At 40.1% G+C, this 25954-nt stretch overlaps 4 protein-coding genes across 6 annotated transcripts; 1 reads left to right on the forward strand and 3 right to left on the reverse strand.

The window, feature by feature from the left end:
• Window positions 1–21: 21 nt before the first annotated feature.
• Window positions 22–4867, reverse strand: LOC107037314 (putative GTP-binding protein 6). Its single transcript, XM_015255806.2, has 5 exons — window positions 4119–4867; window positions 3062–3758; window positions 1706–2245; window positions 362–563; window positions 22–272 (listed from the first exon to the last, which is right to left on the reverse strand). Exons 2-5 carry the CDS (start codon window positions 3557–3559, stop codon window positions 43–45), a joined length of 1470 nt encoding a protein of 489 aa, XP_015111292.1. The 5' UTR covers window positions 3560–3758; window positions 4119–4867; the 3' UTR covers window positions 22–42.
• Window positions 4629–10396, forward strand: LOC107037313 (dynamin-binding protein). The gene is made up of 4 exons (XM_015255805.2): window positions 4629–5100; window positions 5184–5361; window positions 6213–6331; window positions 6891–10396. Exons 1-4 carry the CDS (start codon window positions 5011–5013, stop codon window positions 10137–10139), a joined length of 3636 nt encoding a protein of 1211 aa, XP_015111291.1. The 5' UTR covers window positions 4629–5010; the 3' UTR covers window positions 10140–10396.
• A 1875-nt stretch (window positions 10397–12271) lies between these two features.
• LOC107037309 (plexin-A2) lies at window positions 12272–14953 on the reverse strand. The gene is made up of 3 exons (XM_015255800.1): window positions 14242–14953; window positions 13871–13990; window positions 12272–13331 (listed from the first exon to the last, which is right to left on the reverse strand). Exons 1-3 carry the CDS (start codon window positions 14917–14919, stop codon window positions 12951–12953), a joined length of 1179 nt encoding a protein of 392 aa, XP_015111286.1. The 5' UTR covers window positions 14920–14953; the 3' UTR covers window positions 12272–12950.
• Window positions 14954–15124: 171 nt separating this feature from the next.
• LOC107037310 (spatacsin) lies at window positions 15125–25388 on the reverse strand. Of its 3 annotated transcripts, none has more exons than XM_015255802.1 (7): window positions 24944–25388; window positions 23715–24018; window positions 21329–22662; window positions 20542–20714; window positions 20166–20440; window positions 16747–19850; window positions 15125–15458 (listed from the first exon to the last, which is right to left on the reverse strand). In XM_015255802.1, exons 2-7 carry the CDS (start codon window positions 23988–23990, stop codon window positions 15230–15232), a joined length of 5391 nt encoding a protein of 1796 aa, XP_015111288.1. In that variant the 5' UTR covers window positions 23991–24018; window positions 24944–25388; the 3' UTR covers window positions 15125–15229. The 3 variants fall into 3 exon arrangements, with proteins under 3 accessions (XP_015111288.1, XP_015111289.1, XP_015111287.1); XM_015255803.1 differs by having other exon boundaries at window positions 15125–15452; window positions 23715–24147; XM_015255801.1 differs by having other exon boundaries at window positions 23715–24147.
• Between the last annotated feature and the right edge of the window lie 566 nt (window positions 25389–25954).

Raw genomic sequence — 25954 nt, forward strand, 5'->3', positions numbered from 1 at the left:
CGCAAAAAATAACTCAAACAATTTCGAACGATGAGAAAAGCCTCATTTATTTTTCAAAAATTTCCTAAACCTATGAAGTTGAAGTTCTGTAGCAACAACACGCAACAGAATATACTCTGGATTTTCTGGATCAGCTTCAGCATTGGTAACAGTGATTTCTTTGTACAGCCACGCTGCAGAAGAGCTTCCCGATTTAACTCTAATCACCATCGAAGTTCTCGCCGTCGCTGATAACAATTCCCTCTCAATCTGTTGCCTCAATAAATCAATACCTAAATTGTGAATAAATCCATTAGTCATGATTGCATGAAACATTAACGATAGTGGAATATTCTAGTTCATCATGAATTCATGAACCCACCAGTGGAATTGACTGCCGATACCCCCAAGATATTTTCAGGCACTGTTCCACTCGGTATCAAGTCGCATTTATTAGCAACTTCGATTAACGGTTTCTCCTTTGTTTTCAAATCTATCATAATCCTGGCAAGTGTTTCGCGTACGTGCTCTATCTGCGCCTCTTTGTCTGGATGACTCGCGTCAAATACATGAACAATGACATCCTGAAACATTAATTCATGCCGTCTTAACGAGAGAATATCTAATTCACTCGGCAAACACGTGTGAATGCTACAGTCAAGTCATCACGCAAGACAAAGTAAATGTTTGGAAACGTAATGTTTCGCTGTTAGTCAGCTGTTGAAAAATTCCGGGAAGACAAATGAATCACATCGATTGGAGCTCTGAGGGAAACGGACTGGTCAGCTGAAAATAAATGGCATGTCTAACGTGAGGAATTGTGATAGAGATTTCATTTTAATTTAACAAGAACATGTTTGAGGATGTCAACAACTTCACATGAATGGAGACGGAGTATTGCGCTGACGGGGGATTATTGCTATCTTTATTGTTTGCATACTCCCTAATAACTTTGCCTTCATTCCTCTCTCGAGTCCTTATTCTTTGCAAAGAATAAAGAAAATCGTGCATTTTTCCCTCCAACTTTTTTCCGAGTTAGTATCCTTTGAAATGAAGAAAGAAATTTATTTTGTAAATAAAGAAGAAGTAATGTTCACGAAATTTTAACAATCGTGTATAACACTTCATTAATGTTTTAGTGTTTAGTAACTCATTGTTAGGTCTTGTTAATTGATAGCAAATTTGTTCAATATTTTTGGAATGTAGTTTTGCTTGAGAAAATTCCTTTCAATTTTATAAAAACATGTGTTTGTCAATAATGTATCGTAAATGGATACGATATATTGTACTGACGGCGGTTTATTGCTGTCTTTATTGTTTTCATACAGTCCAATTGTTTTCCGTTATTCTTCTCCCGAATTATTATTCTTTAAAAAGAATAAAGAAATTTATTGTACAAATAAAGAAGAAGTAATGTTCACGAAATTTTAACAATTGTGTATAACACTTCATTAATGTTTTAGTGTTTAGTAACTCATTGTTAGGCCTTTGTAATTGATAATGTTTTTATTGAATATTTGTGAAATATAATTTCGTTTGAGGGGATTCATCTTTTTTGTAGAGCCGATTGAGTGCTACAGCAAATTTGATTACGAAAATTTCGCTATTTCCCTTAGATTCGGAAATATTCCTGAAAAACTCAACTTAGAGATAAGTAGTCTTGAACCATTTTACCCCTACGCTACTGAAATAATCTCCGAAAAGGGAAAAAATCGACAAAACTCACCGCTAAAATTGCATCCTCGAAAGTAGCCACAAAAGGTTCGATCAAGTCCTCAGGAATATCCTGAATGAAGCCGATAGTATCCATATAAAGGACCTTCAATCTACAAGGTAACAGTCCTGCATGAGCAGTGGTATCCAACGTGGCGAATAATTTATTCTCTGGCACAAGGGACTCGTCCCCAGTCAGTGCCTTGATGAGACAGGTCTTGCCAGCATTGGTGTACCCCACAACAGCCACACTAGGGATATCCCTGATCGTCCTGCTGCTCCTGATCATCTTCCTGTGCTCCCTGAGTTTCTTCAGAGAGTTTTTCAACTTGGCTTCCCTAGCATGTAGTACCATTCTCCTCGACTCGCTCAGGTTGATCTTCCCCCCGGTGTCCTCCTCAGTGAGAGAGATCTTCTTCCAGATGTAAGGCAACTCAGCGAGAGCCACCTGGAGCTTCGCCTCAGTCGTCTTCGCGTGTTCCCGAAATATCTGGATGACTATGGAATATCTATCGTAAACTGGAACACCGAATAAACTCTGGAGCTCCGTCACCTGGACAATTAATGCCAGAATAAAACGTAAATATTGACATTTTACTTTTCAACACATTGTGAAGGCAGTTTACAAATTTAACCCCTCGCGTACGGGGCCTTTCTGTTACGAAGCCTGACGTGCGCTTAATATCACTGAGATTCGATAAATTCTGCTGCATGAAAAATTATAAAATTATAAATTGAAGCTACACTGTTCAGCTTTCGAATAGCGTTGGCGGAATCGGATTATTTGTCACAGTTTTGGAATTATCCAGTTTTGAACAGGATCATGCGTTTTTGCTTGGGTCCATATCGAGGATCCCGTCCTTGAGGGGTTAATATTGTAAATATCAACACAACTGACAAAAGACATCTTTCATTTCTCCAACGTTTCTTCAACTTTCAGACTGAATTAACATTTTGCATGGATAAAAAAATCAACGAAAAAGTTAAGAGATAAAAAGTGGAAATAACCAGACGATGTTTCGTGAAAGTGAGCTGAAAAGATCGTGAAATGTAGTCTTTTGTCATATTTTACACAATTTTTGTTGCTCATCCGCGAAAAGTTACGTTACAAAACGTAAAATTCTTCACATTTCTCCATAATTTCAAATAAAAATACCCATAACTGAAACAGGGGACTTTATTTAATTAATTTGAATAATATTCATAATTACCTGCGGTTGTGGCCAAGGGATTAGCTTAATTAATTTATAATATCCGAAATGGGGGATCAGGGTGATCAATTAAATGGGACAAAGGAGAATTATTTTCATAATTTCGCTCGTCGATTGGTTTTTCAGTGTTGAATGTATGATTTTGATCATTTACTCACCTGAACATGTCTCAGTAAATTAATACTAATGAAGACTGCAGTGATGTTGGGATCTTTTCTAACTTTATCCCTCAGCATTTCCAGATTCCCTTTTCCAAACAAGCTATTCTTCTTGAGAGACATCAGTCCGATGCGCATTGCCTCCACCACAGACCAGTTGTTCAGTGTTTCTATCAGAGCCACTGCTTCCTGCAGTTGCAGATCAGCAGTCGTATTTTTTCTTTTATTACGCCCGTGTTTAATGTGGGGCTGAATAACCAGGGCTCCATGACCAGCTAAATTCGGGTTGAGATACTGTCTCGATATCTCTGTATATTCAGAGTCCAGATTGATCTCTGAGAGCGGTAGTTTCTCTTTCTCCGAGGATTCACTGATGAATCTGGAGATTGTCCAGGATTTTTGGGGGATTTTGCTTGTGAAGGCAGACTCCAAGCATTTCTTCTGGGAGTAGAAGGGGAAGAGCTGAGTGACATGCCTTAATTTGTAGATTGAGATCATTTTTGAAGGTCCAGAGACTAGAGCTCATACGGTATGTAGTCGTACTTTTCTGCTAGCTTCTTGTCGCAATTTTTCTTTGTAGTTTCAGCTATCTGCTGAGCTGCAACCAGAGCAGATATGAATCCAGTCACTGCTCGTACTTCAACCGATGTCGGAATGAATTTCAATCTTTTGATGATGAAGGGAACGGAAAATACCACTGAAAGAAAATGGGGACTTGAAATTTGAATGGTGAAAAATTGCTGTTAGAAATCACGAATGAAAAAATTTAATAGCAAAACCTAGCGAATTCGCTTGATAATTCTATTGGATTTCTATTGAACTTTCTATTAGTTTTTGGCCGATTTTATTGAAATGTTCAATGGAAAATATTCTGTAGAAAAAGTCAAAAGAATTCTATTTTTCTATAGAACTTATTCTATTGAGATATTATCCTCGAGTTAAAAATGTTAAAAATAAAATCAAAATAAATACAACACACGAACTTCTCGCATTCTGCTTTATTACTGAAACTTCAATCATTGCAAAATTTCACATTCTAAACTCTGATTACAATTACCTCCCAAAAAAGCACCGCATCCAGACCAAAAAGCCGATTGAGAACAGTTAATGAGTTGATCAGTGTACTCCCGTTCCTTAATAACTATTTTCTCCTTGACTTGAATTTTTTTCTGCTCCACTCCAGAACTCTCAGTATTCATTTTTACTTAAAACTCCAATTGACAATTACTCATTCGATTTATTGTACTGGAGTTATTTTGGAGCAATAACGGGTGAACACGAGTATCCTTACGTAATGAAATATAACCTCTGAGTCTTGAAGTATTACAAAAGATTAAAAACTGTCACAACACTCTCTCCTCACAGAATAATAAATTTCTGCGTAAAAATCCTCGAATTGGTGGCGTTCGAGTGATTGTTGTGCCTTATCAGTCAACAATTGAGTGCTTTTGGGGGCGCGTTTCGCAATCGACTTAGTAGCAGTAGCAGTACTGTAACCCTATCTAATTTCGCTTTACTGCAGCTACGGTAGTTGATTCCGAAACGCACCCTGGAGTGACAACAATGATAAACCTGAAGTTGATCGATTGAAGTGGTTGTAAAACATAACCTCTGAGTCTTAAGCTATTACAAAATGTTTAAAAAACTGCCTAACAACAATTTCTCCTCACAGAATAATAAATTTCTGCGCAAAAATCCTCGAACTATTGGCGCCCGAGTGATTGTGTGCCTCATCAGTGAACAATTAAGTGTTTTTGGAGTCACAACAATGAAAAACTTGAAGTTTGTCGTTTGAACTAAATTTCGAGAGTCTCGAAGAGCCACGTGAGTCCATCTGCTCCTGAATTCACGTACACTAAATTGTGCAACGGCACTTACGGCAATGTGGCTGTCACAGTTGACTCCCCAAATGATGTTTTAGTTAATTAGCTCGTAAAAAACCCAGAAAAATGGAGCCCGGTACACTGACCAAAGTTCTCAACGACTTCTACACGACAGTCGAGGGTGAACTCAGTCTGTCAAAGGGTGAATTCTTCCTGGTACGCATCACCCAGGGGATCAGGTTACATTGATTGAATTCCAGTGGTGTTATCTCTGTTATTTTAATCAGGAATTGTTCTAGATCCATAACGTCATCGATAAACACTGGTGCTATGGAATGTCGAGAGACAGGAGGGGCAGTTTTCCCTGTAATCACCTGCTTAAAGTTGAAGTGCCTCAGTTCAAGGAGACGGAGAGTCTTTTTGTGTCGATTGCTGCTTTTCGAGGAGAACAGCAGGGGGATTTAATTTTTGGTGAAGGTAAATGGTTCGTTTAAACGATTTTTTAAAATATTTGGTTGCATGAGGGGACAGGAGGGAAAATAACAACAGGTGGTTATTTTTACGTGAGAATAGAAACAAATTTTTTAATCTTCTGAGCTCAGTTGACGCAATTGGAGAACTTTTTCATCGTCGTCATGTAGTCAAAGGGCGTTGGTGGGGTGTATAAACATAAATCATGAGTTTGTTTTTGAGAAGATTTTTTTCTACATTATTTTGGAGATGGTGAGTCTTCTATAGGTCGATGGTTGTTTTTTCACACGGAATAGGAGATAAATTTAATTCTCATCGGAGGTAAATGGTTGGTTTAAACGATTTGGAAAAGTATCTAGTTGTTAAATGAAGTGGGAAAAGAAGGGAAAATAGCAACAGGTGGTTATTTTTACTTGAGAATGGAAACCGATTTTTTTATCTGTGATTTTTTAAATGTTTTTTCATTTGTTTGTTTTTTAATTAAAAAATCTGGTTCAATTCTCAAGTAAGTTCAGTAAATGCAATTGAGGAACATTTATATCATGATTTTGTTTTTTTTACAGTTTTTTTTATCATTAAGGAGAGTCTTTTATCTATCGAGTGCTATTTTTCGAAGGCTACTTCAAGGGGATTCCATTTTTGTTGGAGATCAATCATTAGCTTCCCGATAAGAGAAGTTATTTTTTTGGCTATTTGGGGGATTAATGCCTGAGAAATGGAGGAAAATATATCAACAGACATTTTTTTTACTTGATAATGAGAACCATTTTATTTCTATTCTTCAAGGCTCGGTAGATGCAATTGAGGAACATTTTACCTCGTGTGCCAGACTTTTAAAAGATTTCATCAATTTACAGGTGAATTGATCATTGGAACCCACGAAGTAGAGTCTGGATGGTATTCTGGTCGTACAGACAGTCGAACAGGTGTTTTTCCACTGACTCACGTGTGGATGGTTGATCCTATAGTCCTTAAGGTAATTAGAAAAAATACGAATTCATTGAGTGAAGTAGGAGAAGGTCCACGTCCTATTAAACTTTAAATGTTTTAATGGGGCTCCCCCGAGATTCAAGTATCCATGAACTTCCAGATTTTTATTCGAATATGCATGTTACATTCTCCCGGGAAACAGATATATTTTCAGAATTTCATGATACTGCAAAAGCAATCAGGAAATCACTAGATTCCTAATTAAACCCTCCCCCATCAATTAAATCAACTCGAAAAAAGAATTTAATTCTATCAATTCTTAGTTTACTTGATGGTGCTTCCGTTTGTAGGACCTTTATTGGAAATTACCACATAAATTTTCAACACTACTTCTCTTCAATTACGGAATTTTCCACAAACGAATTTTTTTTGTATAAATTATCAGAAGACACTCCATTTTCCAATTTCCTCTTCCTCCAAAAAATCTCTAAAAAGTGTCTACTTATTATCTCTCCATCATTCAACACTTCCCCTCCAAAACAACTAAATTAAAAATTGAACTCTCCCTCATCAATGAATTAAATCGCCCGTTTAATTCCCCCCAGAGACCAGCAGACAAGAAATCAGTCCGTAGAAAAGCCCGCGTGAAGACGACCCTGAAAGCCCAACTTGCCGAGGAGCTCGACCTCTCAGAAGGTGAAATCGTGACAGTAACCGAGATCCTCGAGGACGGTTGGGTGCTGGGCTGTACCTCCGACAACCGCACAGGCACCTTCCCCGAGGCCTTCATCACCTACCTCGAAAGTATGGACCAGCCAGACGAAGCCTGTGGTCCCCTCGACCCCATCCCCCAGTCAATCACCTCGGGGGGAAGAATCTACAAGGACTTCGGTGACTCCTCCAGCCCTTCCTCCCACTACGAGGATCCAGCACCCTCATACTACGACCTTTTCCCGGACACGCAACCCCCAGCGCCCCAGCACCCCCCAGTCCCCCCTCCCTGTGAAGGGCCCCCAGATCCCTCCCCCCCACCAGAATTCGACAATTTAAACCCCCTAGGGGTGCACCCCTACGCAATCACTCTCTACCCCTTCAACGCTCATTTCCCCAATGAATTAAACTTCGAGGCAGGTGAAGTGGTGCATCTGCTGCGTCACATCGACACAGAATGGGCAGAGGGCACGATAGAGTCCTCCAAAGGGCTCTTCCCCACCTCCTACGTCAAGATAATCGTCGACTGCAGGGATTCCCCCCCTCCAGAGGGCCCGAAGGACCCCCAGGAGCCTCTCCGCCTAGAACCCCTGGAGCCAGGTGACCTAGCAACAGTGGAATACACCTTCAATGCACAAATGAGTGGAGACCTGAGCATAAAAGAAGGTGACTCGATCACAGTCCTCGAAATGGCCAACGACGACTGGGTGTCCGTGACAAACACCTCTGGAGAGGTTGGTCTCTGCCCCAGAGGATACCTCTCCAAGCAATCCCCATCCGAAGTTACCCTGGAGGCCAACGACATTGAAGACTGCGTCGTAATCCGCAGTCACGAGCGATCAAAAACCCCAGAAGAGCAAAACATTCGACGAAAATCAGAGCCCCATCGTCCAGCACCTCCAGCCCCAGCCCCAGGCTCCATTCCCCTCCAGAAATTTCTGCCCAATCATCAGGAGAAAAGCCAAACAGAAGTGCAACAATCAAACGAGATCACCGCAACCCCCTCAGAATCCTCGTCATCAAAACAGAAAAGAGCAGACAAACGTCAGAACGTGATCTCAGAGCTGGTGATAACTGAGAAAGAATACGTTAGAGATCTCAAAGTGACGTACGAGACATTTAACCTGTACAATCCAGGTCACCTGGAGTCTCGTGGGATCGACGTGGTCGTTCTATTCGGAAATATCCTGGAGGTGATCCACGTGGCAGAGGAACTTCTGGATTTGATCCTGCGAGCAATGAAGGGAATGGACGAGGACCTCCAGACGATAGCCCCCTGCTTCCTGGTGATGAGGGATAAACTCCAGACAACTTACGATAAATACTGTGGGAACCACGAGACAGCTCTGAGTCTCCTGAAGAAATACGAGGAGAACAGGGAGATAATGAGAATCTTCGAGAAGGGGATAGAGACCCTGCGACATCAGGTCGTCTGCTTCGACATGAGCTCCATCCTCATAAAGCCAGTCCAGAGGATTTTAAAATACCCACTGATGCTGTATGAGCTCGTCAAGTGCACTGAGGATGATCATCCAGATAAGCAGGGCATCGAGCAAGCCTGGAAGGTGATGACAGAGGTGGCGTCCTACATTAACGAGTCCAAACGACGTAAGGACATTGTCTCGAAGTGCCTGGACACTGACAACACCCTAATGGCCAAGATGTCGAAGCTGAATATGCACTCGGTGGCGAAAAAGTCGAGCAGGTTGAGTGCTAAATTATCAGCGAGCTTGGGGATGACGAATATCCCAGGGGATCCAGCATTCGAGGAACTTGAGAGGCAGTTCAAAGCTCTTGAGAAGTGCAGCTCGCAGTTGGCTGCAGACGTAGATAAGTGCATGTATTTTTTGAACGAGGAGACCAACTGCGCTGAATTATTATCGCATTTCCTGAATGAGTATCATTATGGGAGCAATGACAACGAGGTGAGACAATTGAGTGAGGCCAGGAGGAGCATTTCCTCTCAGTTTATTAATAATTTAAAGGAACGTATTAAGAGGAGGGTGAATGAACCTGTGTCTTTGTTAATCAGTTTGCTGGAAGGGCCTGCTTTGTTGATTACTAAACGAGGGGATAAATTACTGGATTATGACAATGCCATCTCGAGGGGGGAGAAGTATCGAGAGTCCAGAGTCGTGCAGGAGGAGCTGGCAACTGCTAAGACTAATTATGAAGCTCTGAACCAACAGTTGATGGAGGAATTACCTATTCTGATTGGAGCGGGCACTTTAATCATCGCGACATGCATCGAGGCTTTTGCTAGTGCCAGGAAACTGTTCTTTGGGAGGATAACGAAGAAGTATCTGTCGCTGTCGGAGTCTGCGACTCAGGTGACCCCCCAGGACGTTCTCCAGTCGTTCTTGATCAATCATAATTTACTGTGGAATCAAATTTCGAGGTTCAGCTTTGCTGGGGTCAATCCGAAGGTCGAGTTGGCCACGGTTGAGGTTTCCAATCAGAATGAGAAGGATAAGAAGATGTTAATGAACAAGTATCTCAGGAGTAATTTGTTTGTTGTGAGGGAGAAAGTCGTCAGCACTTCTTCGTTAGATTTGGGAGCAGCTAGGGGGACTGTGGTGGCTGTTATCAAGAGGCAGGATCCAATGGGGGATGCCACGAGGTGGTTCGTTGATAATGGGTCTGTCAAGGGATTCATTCACAGCAGTACTCTGGAGCCCATTCCCCAGCCTCGATCACCCCAGAATAACAACGACGTCACTGACTCGAGAAGTGACCTTGGGAATCTGATGAGTTTGGACTCACCGGTGAGGGAAATCAAGGAGAATTTGATCAGTCTTGAGTCACCTGTTAAACAGAGCAACTCGTCGACTTCGTTGCAGAGTTCATTGTATGGAAATGTTGGCGATGGCAACGACAATCAGAGAGTTGGGGGTCAGCAGAGTAGATATCAGAACTTGGAAACCGAATTTTATAGTTTTTATGTTGCTGAGGTTAATTTCGAGGGGGGCATGTCTGGGACTCTGCCTGCGAAGAAGGGAAGAGTGCTCAAGTTGATTAGGCCACATGATGAGAAAGGGAATAGTGAGTGGTGGCTCGTGGAGGACAGGGATGGCGATTCTGGGTACTTTCCAAGTTATTATCTCATTCCATTCCAGGCAGCAACAAATCCTAGGCACGATTAACGAGTGACTTGGGGGCTGGTTTTTTATGATGTTTTTATGGGTAATGTACTATTTTGATACCTGTGATAGCCAAGTGCAGTTTTTGCTGAATGCCAACTATTTTTTACTCGTGCATTGGGGGACCTTCTGCATTGTTTGTGCTGGATGTACAAACAAGGGTATTATTTATTTATTTCAAGTTTTATTGTCGTTTTAAGTGGAAATTATTGTTGTGCTATTTGAGATTCGTACTTATAAGATTTTAAGTGTACAATGAATTTCTGATTTTCATTATAAATTGTAACATGATAAAAATCATGTACTGTTCCTCGCCTGAACTGACCGCGGATCATGGGGGGGAAATTAGTATTTTTACCTCAGCGAGGAGTCGGATCACCCAGAGCCACAATTGTCATTTTATTTTTTTATTTCTATCATTTACTTCCTTTTCATCATTCTCTCGAACTCTGTCGATCGCGCTCACCGTGGGTTACGTGAGCTTCCTGGCGAAGGGAGTGGAGCGGAGCATCGGGAAGGGCTACAAGACGGCGCTATACCTGAGGAGCAGCACACCGACGAGCACGCACACACCGAGTCTGGGAGACTCACACCACGTAGGACGCGAAAGACGATCGTCACACGCCAGCATGCATCTCAGGCCTCTACGTGCGAACCCCCACCACCTCACCGATGGATCGGCGGCACAAGGCCGTCCAGTAAAAAACCGATGCTACAACATTGAGGGAGCATCGGATTATGTTGGCTCCTGCGCCGCTCAACGCGGATCACATCCACCGACCGCGAGGCGCAAGTCCCAGTTTTCTGGGACTAAAGAATTTGGGATTAGAACCATTTTAAAATGCTAGAATCAAATTGTCGAATCCCCTGGATTCTTTGCGCTCTATCACGTGATCGGGTGGGGGTAGAAAAGATTTTGAGGTTCCTCGGGGTGATGTACGGTCCCGACGAACACTCTTCGTTGCAATTTATTTCAATAAGGTCGCTCAGCGCCATTTAAGTTTTTTTCGCTCTTCGAGTTTATTTGATCGGAAGTAAAGTACGTGGTAGTGTTGTGCACGTTGGTTCCGGCTTTATTTTCCGACGTCGCCGTACTGAGGGTCCAGACGAGTCTGCCTGGTGATCTCGTGAAATTACGGTGAGCGTCTATTTTCCTTGTGAGTGCACGCGTCATTCCAGTAGGGAATCCACTCCGGCGCCCATTTTGGGGCCGTTTGAGAATGTTCTAGAGTCTGCTTGTGGCGCGGCACTCTGTAGCCTCCAGCTACCTCTTGATTGATGTCATTATTAGTTTCGCTACTTAATTGTTGTTACGAATCTTCTTTTGTGGGAAAAACTAATCCCAGCTCATTTAATACGTCGACCTTCATCATTAACTTTTATGTCGTGGTTCTCGCGTCGTCGTCGCTTGCGGGTGATCCTCGCGTCTTAGCGTCTCCCACGCATTCTTAAGATTATTATTATTTCTCTTCGTTAATTAGCATCGCTAGGTCAGTTACATTTTTTTTTTGGTGTATAGCATCTTTGCTCGTGGGAGTCCTCTCCTGCACGTGTACAGAATTCTACCGAAACTCTCGTATGTACGAGGGAAAGATCACATTTGATTTATGATTTGGAAATATAATTTTTTGTCCGTTTTATAAACAATTGCATTGTTGAGTACGCTCATTGTAGCCTGTTCCCACACGCCTCCGCGGTTATCTGAGCTAGTCGTGGAACGCGGCTCAACGGTGTGACCTTGTCCTTTGGCGGTTAAAAGAACTGGCACTCTTGGCACATTGGTTCCTCTCGTATTTCCCCGTCGTTTTGTTCCGGGTCGAGAGAGTCCAAGTTGCAGCCCAAAGTTCGTGATTACCCATGTACACGAATCCCGCGTGTGCGTTTGGGAAAAGACGTCACAAAATATAAGCTTTCTTTATTTTGCAATAGTCGCTCCTGTTTTTTTCACTTCCTCTGTTCCAAGTCTGAAGTTGAAGAAATTGACAGAACCATGATGGTAATAACAATTCATGCACTCAATTCTGGTGCATTACAATTACGCCCGCGACGAGGTAAAAGTTGGCGTGATGTCATTTTTATTGAATTGACCTCACGTTTAGTTCTATTAGCAAATCAACGTTTCTAATATTGAACTTAAACGTCATGACATGGATTACGTTTAATATAGAGTAATATATTTCGTACAAAATTGTTTCATATAAAAATATGAATTCCTGAGGATTACATAATTTTCAATTATTATCAAATAATATTTATAATTAATCCACAATTCGAAGAAATGACATAATATAATTGTTTTGTTCATAATATAATTATTTTGCATCTAGCGTTGCTGAATTCACTCTACACTGCCCGGGCGCGTTTAGCCAGTTTCCGGCAACGTCGCGTCATGGGCAATTTCATTTAAGATGGAAAAAAATAATTCATCTGTTTGAAATACTTCATTTTCTTAAGGGATTCTTCAGCCACTTCAGTTGACAAAGTCAAAGTTTTTTTGAATTTTTCCGGTTAGTCAGTCAATTGCAATTAAAGAAAAACGACGCGTGCAGGGATTTTTCTCATTTGGTGACCAATCTAGGTTTAATGTTTTCTCAATTTTTAATTCTTAATGTCGAATTCTTTTCAAAGAAAATATCAGAATACATTTTTTTGTTAGGGGAGAGTAGGGCAAAACGGACCATTAGTTTTCAACATGAATCAACAGTTCCAAAAATATTAAATTTCATTCACTAATAAAAATTCAAATTAATCATCATGTTTTACCACATCATCATTGATTTATCCTCCGTCAATTTGCTATTTTGATCAATAAAATTACTGAGTGAATTGTGGACAATGTCCTTTCCTCCCAATCCACAAATTCTCAATAGTAGTTTCCTCGCACTGTCCAGCTATTTCACACGTTGACGATCCTGGACACCACCCACACTCGTAATTTCTCCCGAAAGAGAAGCAGGAGATGCAGTTGTTAGCCATGTAGCGACACTTGTAGATGATCAATTTAATATCCTTTGGGTTCGATAGTTCTCTTCCACCGTTTAATACCCAGATAGGAAGTTGAACGAAAGGCTCGTCAGTGGGGTACGAAAAGTGGGCATTGCTGCAGGAGATGGTGTCCATCAGCAGTGTAGCAGTGGTGGTGATGGCTTCAGGACCATCACCAAAGCGACAGGTGAATCGTGACTCAGAGAACACCTTCACAGGTCAGAGAATCAGAAGGATTATAGATAAATCAAAAGATCACGTCTGAAATTTAATGGGAAAACCTAGCGTTTTCGGTAGGGAATTCTATTGAATTTCGATTAGAATTCTGTCGAATTCTTTCAACGATTTTCATTGCAAATTTTACATCCTTTCAGTGTAAACATTCTAAATATTCTAATATTAAATATTTCTAAGTATTTTTTTCTTTCAAATTTTTTTCAAAATTGAAGAAAAGAAATTTCAAGAATTCATCCCCAAGAATTTTTACAGAAAAGGCCCAACACGATATATTGTGTAAAAATGGAAATCTGTTGAGTTTTTTTTTATCAAAGATCTATTCAAAAATTGCATGGCTATTTTTGATCATTTCCAATAGAATTTGGTAAAAGACAAATAGTTTTCAATAAGGGAACAAATTTTTTCAATAGAATTCATGCAGAATTTCAATAAAATTGTAATAGAATTCCAATACAAAACCAATAGAATTTTTACGGATCTACAGAAATTAAAAGGATCTAAAGAATACTCACATGCTTCATTGAAACCTTAATTTTTATCATTTTGTGGGTATCAGAAGGCAAAGTAATATTTCTCGACGTCACGATTCGGGGGCAAAAAGAGGCTCCTTTCCGATGTACTTCCCCAGGATACTAGGATGCGATAAAACAATTAGTTCACACGCCCGACAAATTTTGATAGAAAAATTAGCGAATTTCACGTGTGAAAAAATCGTATAGAAATTTTCTATACGGATTGCGTATAGAATTTCTATATGGTTTTCGTACATGATATTTGGAAATTTTTATACGGATATTTTTTATACAAATTATTTCTATACGACAAAATTCCTAACAAAAAAAATAGGCAATGAGCGAAATTAATCTCCATTTTTCACGCTTACATTTTCATTTTCGATCACTCCTGAGCCACCGCTCAGATTTCCCGGTGCAGCATCCGGTGATTTACATACATTTTGATCCATCGACCAATTGCACAAATCACTTGATTTCACGCACTTCATACAATCACTTAGCGAAGCGCAATTATCCATTCTCAGATCCTCACTTTTTACTATTTTCGAAGCATTAAGAATTTCTACTTCTGTCGTAGAAATACTAGTTTTTTCAGTTGTCGAAATATTTTCTATTTCACTCGTAATCAAGGAAACTTCCTCCTTCACAATTTTCCCCTCGTTTTCTGAAGCAGACGGAATAATTTCTTCCTTTGTGAATTTTTTTTCCACTTCTTTAGTAGCGGAAATTGTCCCTACTGTCGCCACCAAAGTAGACGAAATAATTTCTGCCTTTGTTATTGGAAGAACTGTCGTCTCCGAAGTAGATTTCGAAGTAATTTCGTCCCTTGAAATTGTGGAAATAGCTATTTCTGGAGTTGACGAAATAATTTCATCTTCTGTAATAGCGGCAGCACTTCCTTCATTAGTCAAAGTTATTTGATCCCCAGTAGTTGTGGAATTAATTTCTGAAGTGTCTTCAGTGGAAATTTTCGCAATGAAAAGACACATGAAAACTACAACGACACATCTAAATCTATTGGACGAATTTAATGTATCCTGCTGCATATTCGACGATAATTCGTGCACTTGCAGTGATGGGATTACGACTGACAACTGAACTGTGACAGTCGCAGTGATGTAATTTCTATTGAATTGACCTCACCTACATGTTTATCAGTAGATCGCTGATCCAGATACATTGAACTTCAGCGTCACTGCATGGAGATTTATCTCCAACGATCATCGGTATGAATCATTAGACAGTAGTATATTCAGTACGAAATTGTTTAATATAAAAACGTATACAATTTGAAGTATAATACAATTTTGGCTTGTCGATTAAAATAGATATTTGTATTTGCAAAAAACAATAACATCAACCGCGAAATGATTCGCCGATGAATTCCTGAGGATTAAAACCTTGCTTCCAAACAGTGTCTTTCAAGTAAGAGCCGGTGGTATCGTTTGCCAATAATCCCTCGACAATCTCCTTAAATCCCAGCTGACTTGCTAATACGTATTTAGCTTCAATATCGTTCAATTCTGTGATTAAACTCTGCATATTCAGCGTCATCTGTTTGGTTATCACTTTCTCAGTTCTATATCTGGAACAGATGATGATTTTACCCTTGAAAAAATTGTTTTCATTAAAACTTTGAGCACATCCAAGTATCTTTTGCAATTTGCGTGATAAAAATTTGAAAAATCATGAATCATGATTTTTTTAAACATTCGTTGTTTATAAATAAATAAGTAAAATTGTTCAAATTTTGGGAAATAATTTTATAGAGGAATTCCAAATCTTTCTTGTGCATTTGGATATTTTTATTCAGATAGAATTAGCGAAAAGCTAATAGAATTGCGAATGCACTAGATTGTTTTTTCAAATATTTTCACCCGTAGTGTTTTTGTTCTTAACTACTGAAATATTTTTCTCCTGTAGTAAACATTTACCTGCAATTTCAACGTATTCTTCTGATATCTCGGCACCAAAGGGCTTTGATGAAAGTAATCACTAAATCCATTAGAGTAACAGGTTTATACAAAAGATCCTCTACTAAACTTCAAATACAAATATTTCCAGAGCCAACAGATTTAGAAAAAAATTATTTTCCTTCAGAAAATATTCGTATTCGCCTCTTAGCAACATTTTCTCCCAATATAAATGTCCATCATACCAAACGATAAAACTTCCCTCGACATTTGAGACCCCAAATTCTCTCAGATTTTACAACCCCAAAATAACAGAACAAATCACCTGCAAGAGACCTTAAGCCTCTACAAATTATATACCAGTTTTTTGACATGGATATGTCTAAGTTATCGTTGTGGGGGGGGCATTTAGAGAAAAAGTCCTTATGGATCCTTATCGACAGTGGCGCCATCTATCGCAATTCTTGAGCATTCTAGAATTTTCTAGAAAATTCTAGATTTTTCTAGCAAATCCCAGATTTTTCTAGAAAATTCTCCAGTTTTTTAAGAAATAAATTACAATTTTAAGGGATCCTTAGCACTGGCCGGCAAAATCTGGACAGTTGGTTATTACTGCACGAAATAGATAAAATTCAATCGTATCGTGATTATAAAAAACGTCTTGTCATGATGAGACGGTGGGAAGTCCCGAATTCTTCTAATATACCTACATAAATGTATACAATGAAAAATTATGATGTTCACTGAAGGAAAGGGAAGATCACGGCTGTATCAAAAATACAGCCACCCGCAGATTTTTTTAAAAACTAAACTAAACTAAAATGTTTAAATCAGCTACGATAAATCTAGCCAAGAACCCAGACACCCCAAAAGTAGAAGCTAAATCTGTGTACATACGTAGTAATGCAAATAGTTTGTAAATAACCCACTGTAGCTTAATACGTAAACAAAAAAAATCACCTGCAAACGCAGTCCTGAGCAATAGCACTGGTGAGCCTCTTAGACCCCAGAAAGTCCTTGAGATACTTCCCCTCTCCATGAACGATCACATGCTGATAAATAGCACTGGACCAATCAGCATTATACCCATAAGACTGCGCAAGAATCAGAGCCTGTGGAAAGCTGAGGGCCTGACAAATGACCCTATTGATCTCATCAGTAGTCAGATTCAGCAGACAAGTGGCCTGTTGCCCCTGCGCCACCCCACTGAGCAGAGACACCTGAAGCGCCACCAACTGTGCCTGATGGCAGCACCGATTCGCCAAATTCAGCTTATTATCCCTCAGATAATACTCAGTAGCATGCGTATAATTCGTCATTGCACACTGTAGTTTCCTCTCAGTGCCATCATTCCTCGTGAACTTGACACTCTGATTCATCATCAAGGTCCTGATGTTCTCCCTCCTCGTGTCCCTAATCAACTCCCTGATGATCCCCTTGGCCTCGCTCTCCCACATGACAGCAATCTCATTGTACAACCGAAAATGGTGTGCCACCAGGGTAAACAGCTCCTTATCCTCAGGATACTGTTTCTTGCAGAACTCCAACAGAGCCATCTTCAGTCCCGAGACCTTATCAGTCCCAATCCCCAGCAGGAACTCAAACTGATCGTTCTCCTTCAGAATCTGTAGGATATAATTCATCTCTGTGAATCTGCCCACCCCAGTCACCAGTCTCACCAGCAAACTCCAGAGTTTCAAACTCTGCAAAGTATTAGACAGCTGCTGACTCTTCCTGAGGACAGAGGCAATGCCCTCCATGCTGCAGGCCACAGTAAAGCAGTGATGAGCCTTGATCAGCAACTCCACCACGATCTTGAGGATGGAGGCATCCCTGCGGGCCCCGAGGGACTGCCCCAGCCTCATCGTCACGCCCTTCAGTAGCTCCCACCCGAGCAACGAGGCGTCGTCACACAAAATCGTTGACAGCGTGAAGGTGACGTCCAGGGGGTACCCCCACATCAGCATGGATTCGTCCAGGTTCTCCTCCACCTGCCTCGTGAGATGTAACAAAAGTTCCCCAGCCCAGAACTTCGTCACTGCAGAGTTCTGTATTCTGTAAGCCGAGATGACCTCCCTCATCAGCGCAAATTTATCCGAATGATTGACATTTGTGATTTCGAAGAGCAGCTCCATGGGGTCTCGAGACATCAGCAATGTCCTGTAACTCCCCTTCAGGTGAATCGATAATCTGTAAAGCACGAGGATCTTGCGGCCCACGTCCCTCCCATGGTCCAGATTTTTCACCAATTTCTCCAACAACAAGAGGCTGTCAACCTGCTGATGGTACATTGAGGTTGAATCATTCCCATCAGCACTGGAAATAGGCGAGGGGAGATTCAGCGATGAAGAGGACAGCCTCCTCTGGGGCCCTCGATTCGTCAGCGTGGAGATCTGATTGATCTTCTTGACGTCGGAGCTCTCTAACAATATTTGATGCTGAGGAGACAGTTGATAGGGGGATAGTTCCCCCTCAGCCAGAGACAGAGACAACATCAAAATCTGCAGGTCTTTGTGTTTATAATTGAAGATTGCTGAGATCCTGAGGGACGTCTCGAGGTCGTCGACGTCCAGGAATCGATTTATCAGAGCTTGAATGGCCTGCTCCTCGGACTCGTCGTTCAACGAGCAACTGACCCTCAGGTTGCTGATCCCAGAGAGCAATTCAGTCTTGAGTTTGTTGAAGTGTTTCTTCTCCCTCAGGATCTCTATGGCTGCTGGACCTGCCAGGATGCAGGCCTTCCACATCGCCATCTCGACTGTGTCGATCGTCTGCTGATCAGTCGAGATTGGCTTCAAGGTTTTCAGGGCAAGCTCCAGGATCTCGTACATCTCCTTGTACGACTCAACCTTCCCAGCATGCTCTATGAAGAATGAAGCTGCATCCTCGAAGCGGACCTCGTACTTCCTGATGTCGTAGGCACATTTCTTCCAGAATACTGCGTCTGATTTGCTCGGGGCATTGAGCAGGTGCTTTTTGAATTCGGTTCGATACTGCTCGAGGATGATGTTGGAGCAGGGGAGGTGCGCAATTTTCGATAGCTCAAGGGCACTCGGGAAGTCCTCAATCTCCACCAGATTTCTTATGCAGCGTTCGACCTCTTGGGTCACTGTGAACTCCTCGCCAGTCAGTTTAATCTGTTCGAAATCCATTTTTACTGGAGTTCTTGACAGGATCGTGATGATGTCCAGGAGGGACTGGAAGTCGGGCTCGTCGATGTGCACTTCCTCGTTGAAATTGCAATCGACGATGAGGTTTAGGAACTTCTGCTGGAGGTGCGTGCTGAGGAAGTTTGAGTTCAGGGATGATGCGATGCACTCAATGCAGACTGTCGCGATCCAGTACTCGTTGTTGAGGTAGGTGGTGTCTGAGTCGTTCCAGTCGATGGTTTTGTTGCTCTTGAAGGTGGAACAGGTGTTGATGAAGTCGACGAGGATCTTCTGGCTCTCCTCGAATTCACAGGATTTCGTGCATTGGAGGAGGAATTTGAAGAATAGGTGGAGGGGATTCTCGGGGAGGAAGATCTCGAAGCCTTTGGAGAGGGTGTCGATGTACCCCAGGGACACCAGCTTTCGGAAGAGCTCGGAGATCCTTCGGATCGGCCAGATCTGGTCGGCCAGGCAGTCGGAGTAGGCTCTGATGAGGTCTTCGTTCTCGATGGAGATGACGAGCCAGGAGTAGCAGTAGGAGGCTGTTGAAGAGGGCTCGTAGCAAGCTGCCAGGATGATCAGTACTGAGGAGGACGTCTCTCGAGCTGCTTTGAGGAGGGCCCCAGGGGGGTCCTGACTCTGGTCGCATTTCAGGATTGTCAGCCAGAGGTCCTGGTCGAAGGGGGTCTTCTGGTTGAACGGAAAGCACTGGTCGGTTTTTAAAGGAGATTCTGGGGACGTCTGGGTGGAGATCGTGGGGGAGTGGCTGGGGAGACTGTGGCTGTGCTTTCTTTGGTATTGTCTTGATGATTTGGGCCTTTGGGTCTGCGGGGGGTTCAAGTGGGAGTTGCTCAGGGATATCAGTAGGTGCTCACGGATCGTTGGGTCTTCGAAGTATGCAGCGTTTTCTAACACCTAGAAATCGAAAATAATGCAAAATTTACTTGAGTTTGTCGGAATTACTGGGGGGCTACGTCCCCTGCTCGCTCCGCTCGCCAACACCTATATGATCCCCATATAACTCCCATAATCCTTATTCTGACCCTTTTGACCTTTAATCTGACCCTCGTGACCCTTAATCTTATCCTTGTGACCCTTATTTAGACCCTTATCTGGCCCTTGTTACCCTTATTTGGACCTTTGATCCGACCCTTGTGAGTCTTAATCTTGTGACTTAATCTTGATTTTCGCTGATATATTTATGAAAATATATGGATAAGTCGTATTTACCTGTTCTAACGGATATCGAAAGATATTTCCAACCAACACAAACTCAAACCAATGATTCCCCCTTGCCAAATACTTCAGAAATGAAACTGGAAACAATGCATTATGAGCTCTTGCAAATCTCACAACGAATTCCCAAGACTTCAAGCTCTGAACGAAATCACTGACGTTGCTCATTGACACTGAGGTAAATTCCACTGCAAAACTCTGTTCCAAGTGATTCAGAAGAATCTCCAAATCTTTCGTGTTTTGATAGGCCACAGACTCAAGGAGGTCATCTGAAAGTTTGAATGAAAAAAAAAATGTTTCGCAATCTCCAATTTTATCTTCGCTGAAGAGATAAATTGCCAACTCTCGAAAAGGGGAAAGGTAATCTTACTTATCGAAATGTTGAGTTTACTATGGACATAGTCGGCAGCAGTTGCGTGGAGTCTCAAGCACTCGGAGTCAACTCCAAGGAACTCGATGAAGCAGATACAATTGGAAATTATTTCTGGGTTGTCGAGGTTCTTCAGAGCGAATGCGTGAGCTTGGAACGAAATTTTTGATTTCCTGCAAAGGGAAAATATCATGAAAAGTGATAAAAATTGGAGAATTATGTTTTGAAGTGGAGGAAGACAAAAAGTTCAACATGACATCTCCGGTGATGATGCAATTGTATTGAGAATCAATAATTTCTAATATTTAATAATTAATAATAATAATTGATAATTTGGATTTTGAATGAATTTTCAAATAGATAAAATTACTCATCAATTCCCGATCCATGTTGAAAACTGAATGAAGTCTTTTCTCATATTTAAATAAAAATAACGATTTTTCGGTAATTACTCAATTTTTTAAAGTTATTGTAAAATGAGCAAATTATATCAAATTTATTTTCCAATGAATAGGAAATTGAAGGTAATAAAACCTTCAATTTTCTTAATTACGAGGAACTCCGTTATTATATGAAATTTAAATTTTTATCTAATTTCTTCAGAATAACTCATTTGTTAGTTATCACTCGTTAGTTAACATTATGACTAATAATTTTCACTTGAAAGTTGCATTCAGATTTTCAAATGACATTTTTCTCAATTCTCAAATTATCCATCGCCGGAATAAATTAACAATTAACACGATGAGGTGTTGAAAATGAATGAAAACTGGATAAATAATCTTACATTTTAGAAGATAAATCAGCCTGCTTCCCCTCAGGGTTCAACAACACGTATGCAGCCATGCTGGGACGTGCCTCCTTCAGATAATACTTGTAATTCAACTTCTCCTTGTGCCCATATTTCTTAATCAAACTGGCATTAGCAAAATTAGGCATTTGTTCCTTCTCGAATCTCCACCTGAACAACTCGTGGATGTTCAGATTCCTGAGGCCGTCCAAGAGCTGGTACATCGTTATGTCATTCTCCTTCTCTTTATTCTCGAGGCAGTTTTTAAGATATGGAATTTTCTGAAGCAGTTCTGCAATCATTCCAGATGGAATTTCGATATCTTCTACTGTTAAGTTCGTTTTAGTAGTTAAAAATTCCTCGAATGTTGGAGATTCTTCGTCTTTATTGTCTCTTCGCGCTTTGGACTCCAAATATGCCAAGAAAATTAAGTAAAACGTGAGCAGAGACTCGTTTTTTAAATATTCCTGAGGATTATCCGAGATTTTATGGATTGTCTGACAAATTCCAGTGATCAAACCCCTCACAGAATTCTCTGAATCATTCAATTTCCTCAATGATCTCAGTAACTCTTGATCCTGACAATACAATCTCTCATCGGAATTCTCTTCGTTTTGGTAAAATAAAATTGAGTGTCTTTTTCTTGAGAATTCTTCCTTATCCAAATTACACGAGCTCTTGGATAAAATTCCATCAAAATTCTTGGGAGTGATTTCAGCACTGAAAAATCGAGCTAGCGTTAATTTAACATCACTCCTCTCTTTGTTGATAAAAATTCCATATTTACAAAGGTGGTTGAGCAAAATTTCTCTGAAGGGAAAGGACATATTGGACTGCTCGATTCTTTCTATCATCTCTGGCGAGATTTCAAGTCTGTCAAACACATCGACAAGATGGGATTTTTGCTCCTCCTGCAGCTCTTCACGATTTTTCGAGTTTTCTTCCCCAAATTTTCTGTCAATCCACTTAATCAAGAGTTCGATGTTGTCCTCGGTTAGGAGGTAATCCCAAACTGCGGAGCTCTTGAGTTTCTTAGAGAGGCAGGACTCATAAGTATGGAAGTATAATTCAGTCAAAAGTGGGGTTTTGATGTGTGGAGGAAGATTAAGCATTTCTTCGATGGAAATTTTTTCGATGGAGTGGCCGTCGAGGGTGTCCCGCGACAACTGAATCGTCTCGTATTTTTTTATGCATTTGATGATCTCCCAAGCATCAATCTGTTCCTCAGAGAATCCCTTATTCTTCAGCACGTGGTTTGCCAAGTAATCTCGCAATTCAGGATCTCTGCTTTTTGTACAGATCTCGGCGATGTAGACTATTGGATCCTTTCCCTGTTGAAATATTTTTATTGAATATTTTTTCTATATTTTATAGTATTGTTGTTGTTGCTTTCAAATGAATGCTTTGTAATCATCCAAATTCAAGTTTTGGAGTTCTTGTGTTATATCGACCAAATATGATGCAAAAAGTCCGAAAATTCAATTTTTTCGGCTATTCAATAATCACAGATGAAATTATTCCACTTATAAACTCAATCACCCCCATATTGAAAACCACAAATCCAAAAATCCTTAAAATACTACACAAACACGCACGAAAAAATTTAATAGAAAAACCTATCGAATTCGTTGGAAAATTCTATTGAATTTCTACTAAACTGTCTATTAGTTTTTGGCTGATTCTATTGACATGTCCAATAGAAAAAATTCAATAGAAAAAGTTAACAGAATTCGATTTTTCTATATAACTTATTCTTTTCATATATTTTCTATAGAATTTGCTCGACTCAAATTTTCCAAGTTTTTTCATTCTATTTTTCTTTTCTTCTCAAATCAAGAAAATCAAACGAAAAAACTTGGAAAATTTGAGCCGAGAAAATTCTACAGAAAATATCTCAATAGCATAAGTTATATAGAAAAATTGAATTCTATTGACTTTTTCTACAGAATATTTCAATAGAATCAGCCAAAAACTAATAGAACAGTTCAATAGAAATTCAATAGAATTTGCTAACGAATTCTATGGGTTTTTCTGTTAAATTTTTTCGTCTGTGAATTCATCATAAATAGTAAATTAAATATCTAAAATCAATGATTGTAAGAAGTGTAAATAATTAAATTAAGTTGATAGAATATTACTGATAGTGCAAATAAATCTTGAAGATTTAAGCACTTTAAACAATAAAAAAATGAAATTACAATAATGATATGATAGTAACCTTGTAACTTAGGGATAAAATATTTCTCGATAAACTCAGACACAAAATTGTCCCCAGAAAAATTCTCTCAACAGTGTCATTCTTTTTTAGAATATTCGCAAAATAATCTCAGTAATGCTTAAAAATTCATCTCCAGCCCTTTACGACTTCCCTCCAAATACTCACAACTTTCTGTAAAATATGTGATGCTCGATGAATTTGTTTCTTCCCCAACAATTCTCCAATCCAAACCTCGACCTCTGAATAAAAATACTTCTGGGCCTCCGCGACCGTCCAGTGCCTGCGATAAGCGAGGAACTTGAAAGCAAGGTTGATGTGATTGCCCTTGGCAGAGGCCTCTCTGACCATCTCCCGATCGCCCATGCTTGTCCAACCGGACCACACACCTGCCAGCTCTCCAGGAGTTAAACACTCCACAGGAATGCCCCCAACCACCTCCATTCTCCACTCGTCTGCTCATCAGTTATTTCTTGACCAATTGTTAGTGATTCATTCCTAGGAAACCAATTGCACCACCAGATTTGCACTCGACTGAACAAGTAGGGTGAACAGGCCAATTGCTGGACAGTTAGGGGAATTTCGAGTTTCGTGGTAGGATCTAAAACAAAAAAATCACCTAAATGGGAATATGCACGCACGAAAAAATTTAACAGGAAAACTTAGCGAATTGGTTAAAAAATTCTATTAGATTTGTATTGAACTATCTATTAGTTTTTGGCCGATGTATATTGATTTCTATTGAACATTTCAATAGAAATGTTCAATAAAAAAAATATTCAAACAGAAAATAAAAATAAAAAATTTCTGTTGAATTAAAATAGTCAACAGAAAAAGTCAATAGAATTGGATTTTACTGTAGAACTTATTCTCTTCAGATATTTTCGGAGGGTTAGACAAAAAGCAGCCATTTGTCTCGTTTATTTTTTACATATTCTTTAAATGATGGAAAAGGCGTGTGAAAAGTTTCAGACTGCTGGGGAACATGGTTGAATTTTTGTACGCATTTCGTATAGAAAATTTCTATACGATTTTTTCATACGTGAGGCCAAAACTAAAATAGGGTAGGGTGGGGTAAAATGGACACTTTAGACTTTTTTAAAATTATTCATAACTCAGAAACAAATTTATTAATTGAGATCAGTTGAAGCTCATCACAAAGGGAAAGAATTGTTGTTTGTATTGAAAAAAAATGATTAAGTTTCATCAACATTTCAACCAGTCATTAACATTTTTAAAAAAAGTCAAAAGTGTCCGTTTTATCCCAACCACCCCTACGGATATTTTTTATACAAATTATTTCTATACGATTTATGCAATATTCAATGCAAGTTGAAATCGTTTGGAAATTAACCCCGTCTAGAAATTGGCCTGTTTACCCTAATCGTTAAACTCACCATCAGCAGCATCCAGAGATGGGAAAACCATAGTTAACCCCAGCTGACTCTACACAACTCCTCATTATTCTTCTCCAACAAACACAAAAGACTTCGACAGTTCAAAGTTCGGAGCAATAAAAAATTTGACTCATCAATGATTGGAAATTAATCTTGGACAAGAGATTGGAGAACTCCACAATTGCACTCCGTAATTGACAATGGAAACAGAACATGCACTGACAACGACCGAAACAAAATGATATCTAGTTACTTTGGGTCGATTACTTATAATTGTCGATTGAAGACAAGTGGGAAAAGTGCTAAATCAATTCTAATCCATGTAAAATAATTTGGGAATCATAGGGAAATAGTTGTTTCTATTTGAGAAAGTGAGAACCTGAGGGGTTGAGGTCATGAAGCCCAAATGCGGAATATCGAGTGCACCAACTAAGGTAGCGGAGGCAGTTCTGATCAGTAGGTATTAGTACTTGATCACTCGGCTATTTATTTATTAAGTGCGAAGTTTGAGTTGAATTGATCAAGAAGGTAAAACCAACAGTGCAAAGAATAAAATCCCTGCTTTCGCTAGTGATCTCAATTGTGGCAGTGGTACCATTGTAAACTGTCACAAATAAATGGTAAAAGCGCGCGAACGCGGGAAACGGCCATTTTCGCCGTTTGCTTGTGGAATGAGCTAAGTGTGTACCTGAAGGTTCAGCACTCAAATTTTACCATGTAAATACCGAATGATCATAAATATGATATAAATCTCAAGTTAAATCATAGGAGAACAACTCAAAATGATAAAAAATGGATAAAAAAATTATTTTCAATAATTACTGTGGTGATCAATAACTGTCGCCTGAATTCTAATCTGTCGGTATTTGTTGATTGGAGGATTCATGAGTTGTCAGCTCGGATTAATTGAGGGCAACTGACAGTTTTTTAAAGAAAATGTCAGTTTAATAATCTGTCAATGTAAATATTCACCTTATCTTTCCCTCATGGTGGTAATTATCGTTGTTGTAA

The sequence above is a fragment of the Diachasma alloeum genome, unplaced genomic scaffold, assembly GCF_001412515.2.
Source record: "Diachasma alloeum isolate Michigan unplaced genomic scaffold, Dall2.0 Dall_scaffold_00216, whole genome shotgun sequence".
Classification (NCBI taxonomy): Eukaryota; Metazoa; Arthropoda; class Insecta; order Hymenoptera; family Braconidae; genus Diachasma; species Diachasma alloeum.